This window comes from Siphateles boraxobius, unplaced genomic scaffold (genome assembly GCF_051911475.1).
Source record: "Siphateles boraxobius isolate OS27281-9 unplaced genomic scaffold, OSU_SipBor_1 49, whole genome shotgun sequence".
Classification (NCBI taxonomy): domain Eukaryota; kingdom Metazoa; phylum Chordata; class Actinopteri; order Cypriniformes; family Leuciscidae; genus Siphateles; species Siphateles boraxobius.
The window spans coordinates 5,533,910-5,553,621 of NW_027509130.1; the positions used below are offsets into that span (position 1 = coordinate 5,533,910).

General features: G+C 36.4%; 1 protein-coding gene across 5 annotated transcripts in view; it reads right to left on the bottom strand.

The window, feature by feature from the left end:
* Positions 1-4,333: 4,333 nt before the first annotated feature.
* rbfox3b (RNA binding fox-1 homolog 3b) overlaps positions 4,334-19,712 on the bottom strand; it is a 210,836-nt gene continuing 195,457 nt past the window's right edge. For 4 of the 5 annotated variants that reach the window (XM_077202267.1, XM_077202266.1, XM_077202262.1 and 1 more), the window contains 2 exons: positions 17,695-17,773; positions 10,297-13,273 (listed from right to left, as the gene is read on the bottom strand). In XM_077202267.1, coding sequence (XP_077058382.1) covers positions 13,229-13,273; positions 17,695-17,773 — 124 coding nt within the window. In that variant the 3' untranslated portion in view covers positions 10,297-13,228. Of the gene's footprint in view, positions 4,994-10,296; positions 13,274-17,694; positions 17,774-19,712 lie in introns of those variants that run through there. The other variant, XM_077202265.1, reaches the window with a different exon arrangement.

Sequence of the window (19,712 nt, forward strand, 5' to 3'; positions counted from 1 at the left end):
AAATCAGTGAATGGCATAAGCCTGACTGTGGAGATATTTTACAGTTCCTGCACCCTCTGTTTATTGTCCATTATAGGTCTATACATCTCAGTGTAACGGCATGTGTGTATCCGCAGGGCGTGATTCATTGAGATCGATGCCGTTTCCGCCTCTCTTAGGTAAATGGTTGCCTAGGAGACGGACAGGTGCATTCCATCTTACCCAGTCCTGAGGGGGAAGCGGGAAGACGAATGCCCTCCTCTACTTCCCCATTGCCCTGGAAACACTGGAACTCTGTGGAATGTCCAGCTCGGCTCAGAGTTCTATCAGTGAAGATTCCAATTCACACACACATGTATAACCTAAACTGTAAAAAACAATTCCGTTAAATTTACGGTAAAAAACTGGCAGCTGTGGTTGCCAGAAATTTACCGTAAAAAAATATATGGTATAGCAACATTTTAGATGTTACAGACTTTACAGTAAAAAAAAAAAAATAATAATAATATATATATATATTTCATAATCCAATATAATGTTAATTTACCGATCAATTTACGTTATTTTCACTGTAAATTTTACCATGACTTTTTCATTTCCAAAAACTGTAAATTTAACGTAATTTACTGTAAAATTACATTAAATGTGCGATTAGATCTTTCACAGTTATTCACCGTATATAGTACGAAAACTTTGTTAACCAATTCAATTTTCCACCGTAGCATTTTAACAGTATTTTACCGTTAAAATCATGGTAATTTCAGTGTACTGCACAATATATTACATATTCATTATATTTTTTACTCTAATACCACTAATAAATTATTATAATAGTGTATGCAATTGTTTAAAAAATCATTTGTCCCTGGATTTTTTTTTTTACAACATTATATAAATAAATACATATACAAACTGTACACAAACTTACTAAACCATTAAGATTTTTATGCAAAAAACTCCCAAGGGACCTTTTCCTAAAATAACATAACTATATTTTCATGTATTAAATTATAAAGACATGTTTCCAGAATTCGCTGCTCTATACATATAAGAAATTATTAAAACATTAAATGATTTACTATTTATAGACAATATACTGACCAAATAAACTCCACCAAATGCTGAAGTAGACAAGTTTATTTATGTAATAATAACAATGATGGTCATATCAATGGTTTAGTAATAAATATGATGTCATAATAATGATGATAATAATGTCAGAATAACAAACAGGATTTTTTTCATCTGAGGCTTATAGCGATAGTAGAAGAGAAAGAAAACGAACTGATAGCGTCACAGATCTGTAGGGCTTCAGAGAGATACATTTATCTTTCAGTGTTTCACCTTTAAACCTTTTTTTTCAAAGCTAGTTTATCATTTGAATGCTTACAAAAATGAGAAAGAGATAGATTTTATAAATCCTTACAAATAAACCTTATCGTTTTAGAACAAAATACAAGATTTTGCTGGGGTGGAGCGGAGGGATAGAGGAGAGAGGGCTGATATTTACAGCAGAGATAGAAAAACAACCGTTTACCACGGTAAAACCAGACAGATGCTCTCTCGTTCACTTCTCTCACACACACAGTCATTCTCTTTCTTCCATCACCCTGGGTCAGACCTTTTCATATAATACACGTATGAGGTGCAGTGAGACATAAATATGATGAGTGTAGATGCTTCAGAATTATAATATATGATCTATGAAAAGTGTGTGAGCTTTCCAGTTTAAGCAAAACCGGATGGAATCTTTATTTTTCATGCTGACTCTGAGCGGAATCTGTGGAATTCTACGGAATTTATTTAAATATAGTAAAATGTGAAAGTATCATCAAAAGAATAAAACAGGTTAACAAAAAAAACAAAAATGGTATGATAAAAATAAAACTATAATAAAATATTTTCATACTTAAAAATATAGAACAGAAATAAAACTAAATATAAACTATAGATATATTTAAAAAAGACTAATAAAATTACAAAAAACAATAAAATTACTATAACTTTTACAAAAAAAAAAAAAAAAAAATTAATCCAAAACATTGATTAAAACTATAATACTACCTCAAATTAAATCATAAAACAGACTTGATAATAAAAATGAATAAATAAATAAACCACTTTCTAAAAAAAAAATTAAATATTTGCGTATGTCATATGATCATTAACTGACAACGGAGAGCCATGAATGTGATTATGTTGTTGAATTATTGAAATATTAACAAGTATATTTTAGGTCAAAGAGATGCGACTGGCAAAAAGAGTTGGGGAATCCCTGATCTGTTTATTAATCAGTAAATGTAAACGCCTTAAACAGTTATTTTTCCAGATAAAATTCATAAAACCAAATCACAACACATTAATTTGATTTCACTTTTCATATAAAATTCAGCTTGCTTATTCAATGCGCGTATGTCCAAGTTTTGCAGAAATGTAAATGCACCTCTAAACAAATTTCTAAAAAATGCTGAACTAAAAGTGCTGAATAAAGGGGCTAAATAACGTCATTTACACGACAACGATGTATTAAAGATGGATAAGTTTTTCCTTCGCGTTTTTCGCGTACAGACGACAACGTTGTCAAAACGATCCCTGTTCACACGGATCTGTGAAAACGACTAAAAACGCTGTATTATTGACGCTAGTCCAGTAGATGGCGATGTCACTTTGTAAAGAAACACTACGCACTTATAGACTGAACACGTAATTCACATTCGCATGATGTCACCGTTTTCACAAATTCACGTTTTTGTAGTTTACACTGAGACGATAACAGTATCGTTTTCCAAAACTTGTACTTCGAAACCCGTTTTCAATAGTTTGCATTTTCAGTCCCTAAAACGCAGTTGTTGTGTAAACGAACGACCAAAACGCATACAATTTTTTCAGGTTGTAGTTGAAAACGGTGTCGAGTAAACAGCCCCTTAATTAAAGTCGAGTAAACAGCTCCTTAATTGCACTCTAAACATGCCAGAGAGTGTCTGATGGGCATTTAGAGCTGCAAATGTAAGTAGTTCAATATAAAAAGTAATTGTCAATAGATATAAATGTATCAGAGTAAAAGCTGAATAAATAAAGCATAGTTTGATTATGACTGGATTAAAATAGAAAAAAATGCGCAGACACACACACACACACACACACACACACACACACACACACACACACACACACACACACACACACACACACACACACACACACACACACACACACACACACACACACACACACACACACACACACACTCTCTCTGCTCCCTGGTCTCAACCCCCGTCACCCCCATAATAAATATGTGATAGTTATGTACAAGTACAGTTACTGTTACACTCTTGACATATAGGAATACACTCTTCAAAACGTGGAAAGGGAAAATGTGCTTTAAAAATTCCAGCCATTTCCCCAAATAAAACTCTCTGTTTGTTACACCCCCCCCATACCCCCCCCCCCCCCCCCCCCCCCCACCACCACCACCACACACACACGCACACACAGGTGTATCAAACCCCAGAAACACTCCATACAGCTGACAAAACTTACCAAAGAACAGGTTAACAGTCACTGCTTGTGTAAAACATAATTCAAAGGAAGCATTTAATGAAGGAGTAGATAAACGTGTGGATATATTTGTCATATAGCACTATGATAATTCAATGAATAATACTTTTCTTTTTCTTCTCTCTCTTGTTTTTCTAAGGTAAATACTAGATGCATCCGTGGTTGGGTTCATTCTGGCTGGAAGTTTGTCGCTTGGTTTAAGAGTAAACATCGTAATCTCACGCTTCAGTCCGGTGAGTTTCAGAGACCGAAATCACTGATCAACGGGAACGTTTGTTTGGGGCGGAACGTCACTTTAAGATTTTGTGTTCATTGTTTTGCATAAATTGTTGCATAAATATTACTAATGAGTTACATAGAAATTCATTCTGCTCATGTTTCATAAATGTGGCTCTAACGTGGTAAATATAGGAACTACAACCCTGACTTCACTGAAATGCATCGAAATAAATGCGTATAAAAGTCATAAAATAAATGCTAATAAAAGGCACAAAATAAATGCAAATAAAAGCCATAAAATAAATGCAAATAAAAGGCATACAACAACGTGAATAAAAGGCAAATTAAATGCATCATGATTTAAAGTTCCTACATTAGATGATGAAACATTGTCAGGGTGTAAAATAAGGTAAATAGTCTTTAAAATGAAACATGAACGACAGAACGAATATCAATGTACTTTAAAACCATTCTTATGTAAATTGTTGATTGAATTATGAATCATAATTTGAGATTTTGCTCCGCCCCATCTTAAATACCCCCCCCCCCCACCCCCACCTCTTACATTACATCCAACATTGATCAGTAGTTGACATCTTTAGTTTCAGTGCTAGCCAGGAACACCACAGGAAGTTGGTCGGCAGCGTGGCCAATCAGGAGAGTTCTGACATCAGCCACAGGAAGTGAACGAGAGGGTCCACCCACACGGGACGAATCGAATCCTGACCTGATGTAGTCTCTCTACAGGAAACGGTTGAATGGATGAGGACGTGAGCTGGCGCACATGAAACAGGAAGTAGTGCCGCCCATGTGACAAGAGTGACATCCTTTCTGGGAAGTGTTACAAAGCGACCAATCACAGAGAGCACGACGACTCCACCCACAGGAAACACATTTGTCATGCAGCCTTCAGCTTGTTTTGACTCCTCCCCCATGGCCTCTGATTGGTGGATGATGTTGTGGGCGCGGCCCTGCACAGTCGCATCAGTGTCAGTTTACTGTCCATCTCCGTTCCATCTATGAACGCTAACATATAGAAAAATAAAATGTTTCTGGATGTGTTTTCTTCTTTCTAAACTGTTTTATATTCTTGTCCTTTATGTTGTCCACTGGCACATGTCACACACTTTTCTTTGTTCTTTCCTCTGGCTTTCCTTTTCACATGATGGTCCTTGCTGTCCTCAAGTGCTCAGTTCAGATCTTTCACTCTTTCTGTTTTTTTCTTTCACTGTATTTACTGAAAAAGCAGAAGCAGATGAATGAGCATTAATGCAGTGATTCTTGTTGTATAATATCATTTCAGTTTTAGGGTGAAATCTACAGCAGCCCCAAAAAGTGTTTGGACCAAGTCCTGAAAAGGGAAGCCAAAACATTTCGATCGCCCGCTGGTGGCTAGATGCAGTATGGGCCATAAACCCCGCCCTCTCCATGTAACCAAACTAAAAAGATCAAATTACATGGGTGCTATTCGCGTGTCAGTCAAATATGACCGAATTTTTTTTATTTCAATGAAATTAATGTAGTTTGATAATGTTTTTTATTTAATATTTTGTATTTTTAGTGGATTTTATGGTACTAAATAATATTTACGCCCAAATTTATAATCCATTTATTCACCTTTTTGAGCATAGACCTGAACATTTAATTTCCAGCCTAAACTGTGGTAAATCGTGAATGCACAGACTTAAGTTTGGTCTTTTTTTCAAAGGTAACACTTTTCAGATTATTGCTGAAGTGAAAAAAGTGAAATAAAAAAAAGTCACATAATTTTATGTTTATTGTTATTGAAAAATGCACAAAATACTATTTTCAATTTTTATGAAATATATATTTTCGAAAACACATTTTACTCTAAAACTGCAAGAAAATCAAAGCCATAAATCTAAACAGAGTTACAAATTTGAGCTTGATATCTCAAAAAATGAGCTTTCAGTCAGATTTTGTTTGGCTGCAGTACCAAAAGCTTCCACAAGATGAAATTCGTCTCCTATTCATTTCCAATGCGCTCATATTTTACAGCGAACAATACAAGTGTGACTATTTTTTACAGGACCATTTAACCTTTTTGAATCATGCAATGATTTTTTTTCTGTGTTCTGTGTTCACAGCAAGTGCCAAAACCTTTACAAAGTTTCGTACCATTCCGATCAAGTAAAAAAAAACGTTAAATTTTTCGGTCGCACCAGAGGGTTAAAATAAAATTCCCGTCATTTTAGCCAGTTCTCATCACGCTGATATATGTTCAAGTGTTGGTTTATCCAATAAGTTTTGTTTTAGATAGTTATTTGATGCTATAAAAATGAGGTGTAATGTCATGATTGACAACTGTGCTAGCGATTGAGGGGCCGTTTACACGACACCATTTTCAACTAAAAACGTAAAACTTTTTATGCGTTTTGGCTGTTTATTTACACGACAACTGCATTTTGGCTGTTTATTTACACGACAACTGCGTTTTGGGGGCTATAAATAAAAATACTTTTGGAAACAGGTTTTTGAAAACGATACCGTTACCGTCTCCATGTAAACTACAAAAATGAAAACAGTGACGTCATGCGAATTACGTGTTTAGTCTATACGTGCAGAGTGTTTCTTTACAAAGTGACACCGCCATCTACTGGCCTGGCATAAATATAGCATTTTTAGTCGTTTTGACAATATTGCGGTCTGTATGAAAGATGCAAAAGAAAAAATGTACGTATTTAGTACATCGTTGCGGTGTAAATACCCTGTGGGCGGGACTTTGATACCGCGGCTCTACCTCAGGATCACTACTACGCAGACGCAGGCTAAAAATAGCCTAATGGGCAATGACATTTTCTGTGATATTTGGCTTTATTCTTCTACAGTGGAAGGAAGTGGTAGCACGTCGTCCATCTTTTTTTACAGTTTATGGTTTGGACAACCCTTTATATGGGGGAAAAAGTTGGTGACGATTCTCAGGGCCCCCGGCTTTTTGGGGAAGGACCCGCAATTTCAATCAAGGAGGAACCTCGATTTATAATCTTCTTTGTTTTTATGGAGAAGATTATAAATTAATAATAACTTTCAGAAATTCGGATGTATTACTGAATACTTTCCTTTCTTTTCATACACACACTCACACAATGCAAAACAAAAACAAAATGCAATATAAAATAATAGTAATAATAATAAATAAATAAATAAATATTTAAAAAAAAATCTACTTTATACAGCACATGTATATCGAAACGCTTAAGAAGAGAATCACATATTTACAAACTTTTTTTGCTTATTTTTAAAAAATCAAACTAAAAGGTTGATAAGAGGTTGATGAACAAGGAACATTACAAGAGAAACTATCCTTTAGTCATAAGTATATTGTATAACAAAATATCAAAGCAAGTGTAATTAAATTTTTTAAAGAATGGAAAAAGCAGTTTTTGCACAGCATTTCATAAACATTGTTTAAAAGTTATTGCAATGTGTCCAAATACATTTTGGAGCAGCTGTATTTTATTCACTATATTGTAAACTCGACAATTATACAAATCCATATATATATATAAGGATTTGTATAATTGTCGAGTTGACAATTGTCGGGTCAAAGCCAACTCGTTTGACCTTTTCATACTGTTTACAGGACACAACTAAACATGATTTATGATTTTTATACATAATAAATATACATTATATATTGAAGAGACCCCAGCTCATGTAAGCTCTTTATTTTATGTAGACATATTCATGAATTATAATGAACTTGTATATATAAACATCAAATATCATTTTCATGGGCAAAAAGACCACATCATATACAGTGCTGAATATATCAAACCAAAGCACTTTTGACAAAACTCTCAGACAAAAACAAACACAGGAAAAATAAATTACATAGAGTTTAAAGTATTAACATTTCAAATCCACTATATATGTGTGTTGAAACGCTCAGGAAGATATAAGTATATATACATATATTTACAAACTTTTTTGCTTCTTTTTTTTAAACTGTAAGTGTCTTTTATTTATTTTTGCTGAAACAGCAGGTAAACACGCTGGTCTGAATGAGTCGAGACCTGAAGACTTCATAGATGTGAGTAATATTCATATCAGTCCTTGAGCTGATATGTTGACTAGCTGCAGAATAACTATATGGTGTATTAAAAGAGCTCATATGAGCCCTCATGTAATTAATAATACAGTATATCAAAACAATAAGCAAATACATGTCGTGTATAGTTTAAACCCATTTGCTGGTTCTTTGTACATTAATGTGAGTCGACACAGTGGAAATAATACACAGCAATTTACATCTTTCAGATCTACAGAGGCTCTTTCTGGTTGAACATCAGCAGCATTAACAGGTCAAAGCAGAATAAAAGTGCAGGACAAACAGAGAGGGAAACAGAGAGCAGCTGTTTGCTGGAGACCTACATATACAGGTCCTTCTCAAAAAAATAGCATATTGTGATAAAGTTCATTATTTTCCATAATGTAATGATGAAAATTAAACTTTCATATATTTTAGATTCATTGCACACCAACTGAAATATTTCAGGTCTTTTATTGTTTTAATACTGATGATTTTGGCATACAGCTCATGAAAACCCAAAATTCCTATCTCAAAAAATTAGCATATCATGAAAAGGGTCTCTAAACGAGCTATTAACCTAATCATCTGAATAAACTAATTAACTCTAAACACCTGCAAAAGATTCCTGAGGCTTTTAAAATCTCCCAGCCCAGTTTCATTACTCAAAACCGCAATCATGGGTAAGACTGCCGACCTGACTGCTGTCCAGAAGGCAATCATTGACACCCTCAAGCAAGAGGTTAAGACACAGAAAGAAATTTCTGAATAAATAGGCTGTTCCCAGAGTGCTGTATCAAGGCACCTCAGTGGGAAGTCTGTGGGAAGGAAAAAGTGTGGCAAAAAAAGCTGCACAACGAGAAGAGGTGACCGGACCCTGAGGAAGATTGTGGAGAAGGACCGATTCCAGACCTTGGGGGACCTGCGGAAGCAGTGGATTGAGTCTGGAGTAGAAACATCCAGAGCCACCGTGCACAGGCGTGTGCAGGAAATGGGCTACAGGTGCCGCATTCCCCAGGTCAAGACACTTTTGAACCAGAAACAGCGGCAGAAGCGCCTGACCTGGGCTACAGAGAAGCAGCTCTGGACTGTGGCTCAGTGGTCCAAAGTACTTTTTTCGGATGAAAGCAAATTTTGCATGTCATTCGGAAATCAAGGTGCCAGAGTCTGGAGGAAGACTGGGGAGAAGGAAATGCCAAAATGCCTGAAGTCCAGTGTCAAGTACCCACATTCAGTGATGGTCTGGGGTGCTATGTCAGCTGCTGGTGTTGGTCCACTGTGTTTTATCAAGGGCAGGGTCAATGCAGCTAGCTATCAGGAGATTTTGGAGCACTTCATGCTTCCATCTGCTGAAAAGCTTTATGGAGATGAAGATTTCATTTTTCAGCACGACCTGGCACCTGCTCACAGTGCCAAAACCACTGGTAAATGGTTTACTGACCATGGTATTACTGTGCTCAATTGGCCTGCCAACTCTCCTGACCTGAACCCCATAGAGAATCTGTGGGATATTGTGACGAGAAAGTTGAGAGACGCAAGACCCAACACTCTGGATGAGCTTAAGACCGCTATCGAAGCATCCTGGGCCTCCATAACACCTCAGCAGTGCCACAGGCTGATTGCCTCCATGCCACGCCGCATTGAAGCAGTCATTTCTGCAAAAGGATTCCCGACCAAGTATTGAGTGCATAACTGCACATAATTATTTGAAGGTTGACTTTTTTTGTATTAAAAACACTTCTTTTATTGGTCGGATGAAATATGCTAATTTTTTGAGATAGGAATTTTGGGTTTTCATGAGCTATATGCCAAAATCATCAGTATTAAAACAATAAAAGACCTGAAATATTTCAGTTGGTGTGCAATGAATCTAAAATATATGAAAGTTTAATTTTTATCATTACATTATGGAAAATAATGAACTTTATCACAATATGCTAATTTTTTGAGAGGGACCTGTACTGTCATTCAGGGCAAAAGCAGGATTGTAAACTAGTCTTTTACACTTTAATGCAATTTCCCTTCAGGGAAGATGCAATTTTTTATATTTAGACTAAAGTGTTTCTCTTTTAAAAAGAAGTTTTATGGGAGAAAAAGGTTCGAGTCTTGCTCTTTGGTTGGTCATAAACCGACCCAGCCCTTGACGTCTGAAAATATGCGAAACAAAAATTGACAAGAGCTCTTTCAAAACAGCAAGCTAAACCCCTGAAGACCACGAAAACCATCATAAAATATGCCGGATGTAAACAGGGTCAAGCAGACAGCATCTGCTCACATCTGTTTACACCTCTGCGCTCTGGCTTTATACAGTTATTAATGAATGTGACTTTAAGAGATGAAAAAAGATGCAAATTTAGAATTAAAAAAGAAGAATTGAAATCAGATGTTCTTAACACTTTGAAAAATCAAGGTTCTTTACATTGATGGTTCTATAAATAATCTTTAATATCCATGGAATCTTTCCGTTCCACAAAAGATTCTTTATAGTGTTTTTTTTTTTTTTTTTTTGACGAGTGGAGCAGGAGTTTGGTTTGAGAATTAAGTTGAGATTACATAATAATTTTAAGTGAAATAGTTGAGAGCAATTAAAATGTACAAGTACAAAATAAAAATTTGCCAGTTCTGCTTACTTAAACTGAATTTCTTAAAGTAAATTTTTTGATGTAACTGATTGCCTCATTTTTATTTTTTTTATTTTGCCAATTTATTTGTCTTTACAGTGTAGAAAAGAAAAAATGTAATCAGATGTTCTTAATTCTTGGCTGACTGCATTGTGCCAAGTTTAAAGTTTGGTGGAGGGGGGGTTATGGTGTTGGGTTGTTTCTAACACTCTTAAAAATCAAGGTTGTTCACTGGCATTGATGATTCCATAAAGAATCTATAACATGGAATCTTCCCATTCCACAAAAGATTCTTAATAGTGGAAAAAGGTTGTTAAAATGTTCTTCACACTAAGAGAAAACAACATTGTTCTTTTAAGAGCTGAACACTGAAAGATTCTTTGTGGAACCAAAATTGTCTCTTCTCTAGGGGTTTTCGCACTGGAGGGCTGTTTTTATAGTTCCTATAACTATTTGTTTTGGGCATGTTCGCACTACTGAAACTGGGAATGATTTTAGTTATAGGATCATTTTTTGGGGAAACTAAATTAGCTCCAACTTCAGAGTAGGGTCTAACCCAGAACAATAGGAACTACAGTGACGTAAGTGTACTCTGATTTCCCGAACACATGCCATATGAAACACCGGCACCCGCCATTTAAAAGAAAGCCATGTAAACACACAGCTTATACTTACTCCACGAACATGGAAAACAGCGATAGATGAACTGACGCCGAACTGACGTATTTATGCTACGGAGTTGTTGATGTTTTTAAATGCCGCACTTAAATAACGTTGCGAATGCAAGCAGGAAAATTGCCCTAGGGGAAAATATAGTTCTGGTGGCTAGTTCTTATAACTACCTGGTGTAAAAAAGCCCCTTATGACATCACTGCGAAAACTCCCTTTTAGAAGCTTTATTTTTAAGAGTGAAAGATTCAGCTGATATGCTTATGTGTAAACATTGTTAATTTCACCTCTTCCGCACGAGTCAATGTGCACTCAGTTCAGTTTCATTCGGATAGAGCCCTAATTATATGAATCAAATCACATCTTGCACAGCACATGTAAGATATGTTAGTCTGAATTCAGTCTGAAGCATCGTTTCATTTGAGCTTAGAACTGTAATGTTGAGAGTTTCTTTGTGTAAAGTGTGCTTTGCGCTCGCTCTGATCTCATTCACATTTAATCATTGATTCATCCAGATTCAAGGTCTGGAGTGAAACCTTCTCATGACATCAGAAGAAGAGGAGAAACTGTCAGCAAAGGTTCTCTTTTCTCTCTTTTCATGCTTTCTCTGTCTCTTTATACCTTCCTATGACTCTTTATGCCTCACTGTATATCTCAGTGTGTTTTCTTAAAATTATTCATTTCTCCTTACATCAGAATCGCCCTAAAAGCCCTCTTTAGTATGGAAGCCAAATAAGAAAATAATTATGATATAAAAAGTCAAAATTGACATAAGTCATAATTATGAGGGGAAAAAAGCCAAAATTGGCATAAAAAGTCATTATTATAACACGAAAAGTCGAAATTATGATTATCGAAAACAAAATGTTAATTGTGACAAAAGTCAAAGCGTATCGAAAAATAAATCGAAATTGTTAAGTAAATTTGTATTTTTAGGTTGAAATTGATAGACTAAGTCTAAAAATTATGACTTCATAATTTCTACTTTTTATCTCATAACTGACTTAGTCGTAATTTCATCTTTTATGTCACAATTTATTATATTGTCAATTTCAACAGTGTCATAATTTTGACTTTTTGTTTCATAATTTCAACTTTATCTCATATCACTTCTTAAATCATAATTACAACTTAATGTCATAATTTTGACCATTTCTTCTTGTGTTCCCGCACATCTTTATTTGTCTGCTTAAACCTTTCCATGTCTACTTGCATAATTTCTCAAATGTAATTATTATTATTTTTTCTCAGAATATCTCCTTAAACCTCCCAATGTACCCTTATATAAGTCTAACTTTTTTTTTCTCTGTATATCCAAAATGCGTCTCAATAAATCTTGTTTTCTTAAATCTAAATATTTCTCCATGTTTTTTTTTAAATCTCCTTTCTGTCTACATATTGTCTCTCTATTAACCTCTAAAATGACTTTATGCAATATTTGCATATATCAAATGACGGTTTAATCTTTAAAATATTAACGTCCATGTTCACACACACGCACGCAGGCACGCGCACACACGCACACACACACCCTTTCAGCATTAGTTAGTGTGAGTTAAACTTGTCCACTGTTTACAGAGGTAAATCTGTTAGTGCAAACGTGAGAGGGACGAATCCTCTCATCTCAGGAACAACATGCATAGAAACCCTTCAAACAAAAGCTTCTTCAGACCACACAGACTGGTAGACTAGAGTAATGCTGGCGGTATCAGGTGAGAGACAGTGAATCTGAATGTCTGCTGGGATGGTTGTGTGTGTTCAAGAGAGTCCTGAGATATTCCTGTCTCATGTCTGAATTCACACTAGCAGCTTATATACACAATAAACCCAATACAATGATCAATGATGAAACACAAACATCTAAAAACAGCTTCCGTTCTTCCCGTTTAAACAACCAAACACAAATGCCAAAACATTCCCATGTCTGAAAGAAAAAGTAAATCCACATTTATGAGCTGCTCTTCCGATTTCCCCATTGATTTCCACAAGGTCCACAGAGTCGGGCTTGAGAGAATGCCGTCTTGGATGAGGTCATCGGCTGACCTGGAAGCGTTTTAGTAAATGGGACTCCGTGTAGCAGAGCGAGTGTAGTGGTTTTGAGTGTTAGTTTGTGTGATCAGTGCTTTAGTCTCTAGTAGGGTGTGAAGCGGCTGTAGCCTCCTCTGTACAGGCTCGCCTGCAACATCAAAGATGACAGAGCACCAATCAGAGTCAAGCTTGTGTGCCACGGTAACGGCGGAATCCAGTTCCCTCAAAAATCCTTCCTTTAGAATATAGGGTTCCGGGAGGGAAAAATCACATTCATTTTATCCATAGGGGAATTGACTGGGGCTGTTGTATACCTTATTTAGTGCCTTAGAGTAGTAATATATACATGTAGGGTGCTACTATGGACTTTTAAGGCTAAATAAGGTACACAAAGTTACACTGCCCCAGTGAAAAGCTGCTGTACCCCTAAAGTTGCGAGTTTTACACATTTTTCTGAGTGTACCCATGATTCTGCGCGGAAATCTCCACTATTCAGGGTTCTCAGAAGTCGTCATATTGTGTAAACTTCTATAGTTTTAAATGGTAATAACAACTAATTTTTGTATTTCTATTTTTGCTAATATCAAAAGAAAAGAAAAAAATCCATGATGGATTTTCTATGACTTTCCACCGAGAAGAAAATATGAAAGATTGATTACGTTGGTCAGAGTCGTGCCAAACGACCTCTTTAATATGGAATCCCATTTATGCTACATAAGAAAGTAATTATGACATCAAAAGTCAAAATTATGACAAAACATAAAAAATGATGACATACTAAGACAAAATTGACATAAAAGGTCATAATTATGACACAAGTTGAAATTGACATATTACGTTGTAATTATGTCTTAAAAAGTGATAACTATTAGAGATAAACAGTTCAAATCATGACAAAAATTCTAAATTATGACAAATCAAAATTATGACAGCAGTCAGTTATGTGATTTTTTTTACATACTGTTGAAATTATGATGTCATGTCATTATCACTTATCTCATAATTTCTACAGTATGTCAAAATTGACATTAAATTATAGTTATATAGTTATATTAAGTATATAAGTTATAGTTATGATTTAAAAATAAGTAAAATTATGACACGGTCGAAAACAAAATGTCAAATGTAACAAAAGTCATAATATAAATCAAAAGTCATACATAAATCAAAATCAATACATAAGTAAATTTTATTATTAATATTTTTAAGTTGAAATTGACATACTAAGTGACTTTTTATATCATGATTATGACTGTCATAATTTCGTTTTTTTATGTCAAGATTGACTTAAGATCAATTTCAGCAGTATGAGATAATTTTGACTTTTTGTATCATAATTTTTTTTATCTTATAATTATCACATCCTAAGTCATAATTACCACTTAATGTCAGATTTGCTTGTTTTTCTCATAATTTAAGTTTAGTATTCCATGATTTTTTCATCTCATAATTATGATTTAAATCATAATTTTGACTGTTTAATCTCATAATGTTGACTTAATATGTAATAATGGTAACTTATTATATTATAATTTAGATTTTATGTAATAATTATGACTTTTAAGGTCATAATTTGACTGTCTCATAGTTATAACTAAGCATTTCATAATTGGGACTTTTTATGTTTATGGTCAGAACATGAGTTTTTTTCTTATGTGGCTTCAATGGACTTTCTTACTTAAGTGCATGATTTTCAAATACTTTTTTAGCTCCAAATCAAAGTTTGTGGTTCATGACTTATGACTCTTTAATGAAGACTTTTAAAAAAAAAATCCCTATGGGGAAAATGAATGGGAAAAATACTTCCGGGAACCAAGGCCAAAAAAGTGGGCGGCGCTGTTGCACTTTAAACAGCATTGATTCAACGGTATATGTGTGTGTGTGTGTGTGTGTGTGTGTGTGTGTGCGTGTGTGTGTGTGTGTGTGTTTACTAATGCTGATGCAGTCAGAATAGAAAAGCAATACAATTCTGATTTTGAACTCTGAGAACTCAGATTTAGACAACTTCTCTCAAAACTTCACGTTGAGGGATACGTGTGTTTTTTTTTTGCAGTCTCATTACAGAGTCACTAACTAGCAATTTCACCACCGCTCCATCTGCCCGTATTGTGCAGAAATGGCTTCGTCGCCTTTGAAAGCATTATAGACCTCGAACTATGATACATCAAATCAATGTCGATGCTGTTCAAAGGCAAGTACAATTATTCTCTTTAAAGTTGAGCTTGTGGAAAGCTTGCAGGCGTCAGGGCGCGCGATGGTCTTCCAACACACCCTGTGATACCGGACCGTACGCGTAATTTACTCCAGACCTTCAAAGGATAATTCTCCCTAATTTAAGGAGAACCCGCTCGCTGGTTTGGGTGGAAGCCTTCTGCAATTTCATGACGCTGGGAAAACCAGCAAAGAGAATTTAATGCAACCTCAGAGGAACTAATTATTAAAGGAATTTTAAAAGCAAAAAGCTCTCTCGTCTCGCGCTGACGCGTTAATCAGTTATGATGAAAGAGCCAAAAAACCAAAGTGCTCTTTCTCAGACAGACGAGGGGACGTTTGATTGCTCTGTGAATCTGGAGTTCTCAGGTTCTTCTGCAACAGCGCGCACACACACACACACACACACACACACACACACACACACACACACACACACACACACACACACACACACACACACACACACACACACACACACACACACACTGGGTGTGGGTCTGTCCCAAAACCTAGTGAGCTCCCTATCTAGACAGCATTCTAAGACATCATAGAGAGCTCAAAAGCTTCCAAGATACTTAAAAAAAAGAAAATCAAAATATTCTTAAACTAAGATCAGTATTAATTCACTATTATTTATATACTATTATAGTATTTATTGACATTCTGAATTAGCATTTATTTTCATTTATTTATTTTAAGTTTAAGTATTAGTAATTTTATTATGTGCTTTTGTTGTAAATATTTCTATTTAGCTCTAATTTATTTTTATTTGTTTTAGATTGAATTTGAGTCATGTTAATACTTCAACTTATTACAGTTAGTAGCCAAGGCAACATTTCCAATATTCTTCCTTTTTTCACTTTTCATCTTTTTTCCCAGATTTATTTTAATGACCAAACATTATTTTTAATAGTTTAGTTAACAATGAGTTTAAGTTTTTCCATCTAATTTCATTTATATTCTATTTTTTTCAGCTTTATTTCAATTTGCCAAAACATTTGAATAGTTAACAATAAGGTTAAGCTTTTTTTTAATCTAATTTCACTTTTATTTTATTTATATTTTATTTTAGCTGCATTTCATCTACCTATTTGCCCATATTAAAAATAAAAGTTAACAAAAACCGACCTGATGAAGATGCATTTACTAGAGATGCATTCTAACTAAAATACTTTTTTTTTTTGAGAAACTGATACAAAATGTGATACAAATTATTAAGTGATACAAATATCTGCCAATTATGAAAGAAAAATACACTTAATTCAAAAGGAAAAAAAAATTCTGAGCACAATGGCAGATAATTATTCTCATTACATAATCTCACATGATTTAAATTATTTAATGTCATTTTGCATCTTGAGTAAATGTATCTTGATTCAAGAATGTTTAGATATTTAAAATGGAAAACGAGTCAAAAAACACAGAGGAACAAAATAAACTTTGTGTACAATCCCAGAATGCATTGCAACAAAAATATGCATTAAAATTGGTGGACGAACAGTGAGAAACTGACTATAATTATCATTAGATATATATCAACAATCAATAAAAAGGTCAATCTAATATTGAAAAAAGACCATTTTAACAATTTTTTAGGTGCTGATTCGAATTAAAAGTGTAAAACTGGTTTTCAATGCTAACAAGCTGTCTTTGTGCGCACTAGATAGGCAGCTCACTGTGTTTTGGAACAGAGCCGCTGACGGGGCTTTTCTGCTCCGTGATGGGCTCATTTTTCTCACTGTTGAGGAAGAAACAAGGAAGGAAATTTGCAGGGAAGCTGGAATTAAGGAAAAGCGTACAGGCACAGACTTAATTTAGTAAATGAAGAGAGTTTCAAACAAAGCGTCTTAATTAATGAAAGCTTTTAGCTAGCAGCTGCACCGGGGAACTGTTCACTGCTTTTTTTCTTTCTTATTTAGTTTTCATTTATTGCGCTGACGTCCTCATCGGTGAGAAATTGCATGCATGCTGGAGTGCCAAATAAGAGTCATTTTTTTTCTTTTTCTGATAGAGAGAGGTGGTTGAAAATGAACCATCCGTGCTTTAGTCGAGTCTGTCCCACGGCACACTGCTGCATGCGTTACGTTCTCGTTAATTTGGGGGAAATCGAGAGCAAACGACGAGCTCTCCTCACTCTGACGGCCCATTAGTGCCTTCATCTTTGATGTTAGCTGCAAACGCTAGCTAAAAACAGACATTAACCAACTGACTTCCTCGTGTCATGGAACAAAAGCTCTCACACGCTGAACACTCCTGGCTCATTTGCGAGGGAAAGTAAGTGTCCGTAATCATGGGAAACAGTTCTTTAGACAACTTTGAGTGCAAGATAAGTTTAAATGTGTGCGTTTATCTTACCATGGTCCCCACGCTGTATGTGGCCGCTGGGCCGATGGTGTGGTGATAGGGGTCAGTAGTTGCATAGACTCTCCCATAACTGCACAAACACGAATCAAGAGATGCTTTAACATGTAGAAACACTCATGGACAACATCAAACAGCAGTTAAAATAGAAAATGTTAAAATTTTCTAAGTGAAAATTGTTTCTACACCATTTTTTTTCAGTGTACCCTAAACTTATTGCGTTGACAAAAGCAAATATGAAATGTAAATCTCCCATTTTTTGTAATTTTAGCTCGCTTTGAACAGATTATCACTTTGTAATAGTCTTTTGAAAAGGAATAGTCTTTTTGAAAAGAAATAATAAACTAAGTGCAATTTATTGTTGTTAAAAATATTGATTTTTTGTTACATATTGATACCTTAAATATCGGAAACGCTTCTAATACTCATTTTCTGCAGAATAGATACATGATAACAGCTGCTCTTTCTCTCTCTCTCATTTCTCCATGAGCGAGTTGCACACAAACCCACCTCCCCTCACTCACTCACACTCACTCACTCACCGACTCACTCGCTCACACACTCACCAACTCTCACACTCACTCACCCACCCACTCACTCACTCACTCGCTCGCTCGCTCGCTCACCCAACCACTCACTCACACACTCACCTGCTCACTCACTCACTCACCCACCCACGCAAAAGCCCGCCCGCTCACTCACTCACTCAGTCACTCACCTGCTCACTCACCCACCCACGCAAAAGCCCGCCCGCTCACTCACTCACTCACTCACCCACCCACGCAAAAGCCCGCCCGCTCACTCACTCACTCAGTCACTCACCTGCTCACTCACCCACCCACGCAAAAGCCCGCCCGCTCACTCACTCACTCAGTCACTCACCTGCTCACTCACTCACTCACCCACCCACGCAAAAGCCTGCCCGCCCGCTCACTCCCTCACCCAACCCCGCCCGCCCCCCCACGACTCACTCAATCACTCACTCACTCACTCACTGACTCACTCACTCATCGACTCACTCACTCACACACCCACTGACTCACTCACTCACTCACTCACTCACCGACTCACTCACTCACTCACCCACTGACTCACTCACTCACCCACTGACTCACTCACACACCCACTGACTCACTCACTCACCGACTCACTCACTCACCGACTCACTCACTCACCGACTCACTCACTCACCGACTCACTCACTCACACACCCACTGACTCACTCACTCACCCACTGACTCACTCACTCACCGACTCACTCACTCACCGACTCACTCACTCACCGACTCACTCACTCACCGACTCACTCACTCACTCACTCACCGACTCACTCACTCACCGACTCACTCACTCACTCACCCACTGACTCACTCACTCACTCACTCACTCACTCACTCACCGACTCACTCATTGACTCACTCACTCACTCACTCAATCACTTACTCAATCACTCACTCAATCACTCACCCAACAGTCGGACTCACTCACTCACTCACTCACCGATTCACTCACTCAGACACTCACCCATTCACTCACTCACCGATTCACTCACTCACTCAATCACTCACTCACACACTTAATCACTCACTCACACACTCACTCACTCACCGATTCACTCACTCACTCACCCATTGACTCACTCACTCACCCATTGACTCACTCAATCACTCACTCACTCACTCACCGACTCACTCAATCACTCACTCACTCACTCACTCACTCACTCACTCACTCACCCATTGACTCACTCAATCACTCACTCACTCACTCACTCACTCACTCACTCACTCACTCACCGACTCACTCAATCACTCACCCACTTACTCACTCTGGATGTTGCTGTTACAGGACTTGAATTTCAGCGTGGGATTGCGCAGAATTTTAAAGTGTGCACACATAAAGCCACTTCTGAGTACTAAATTGAGCTCTTTTTTGCTGCTTATTGTGCTTAAACAGTTAAATACACACAAAACAATCTCACAATGCTGGTCTTGGAGAGTATTCACGTGTAA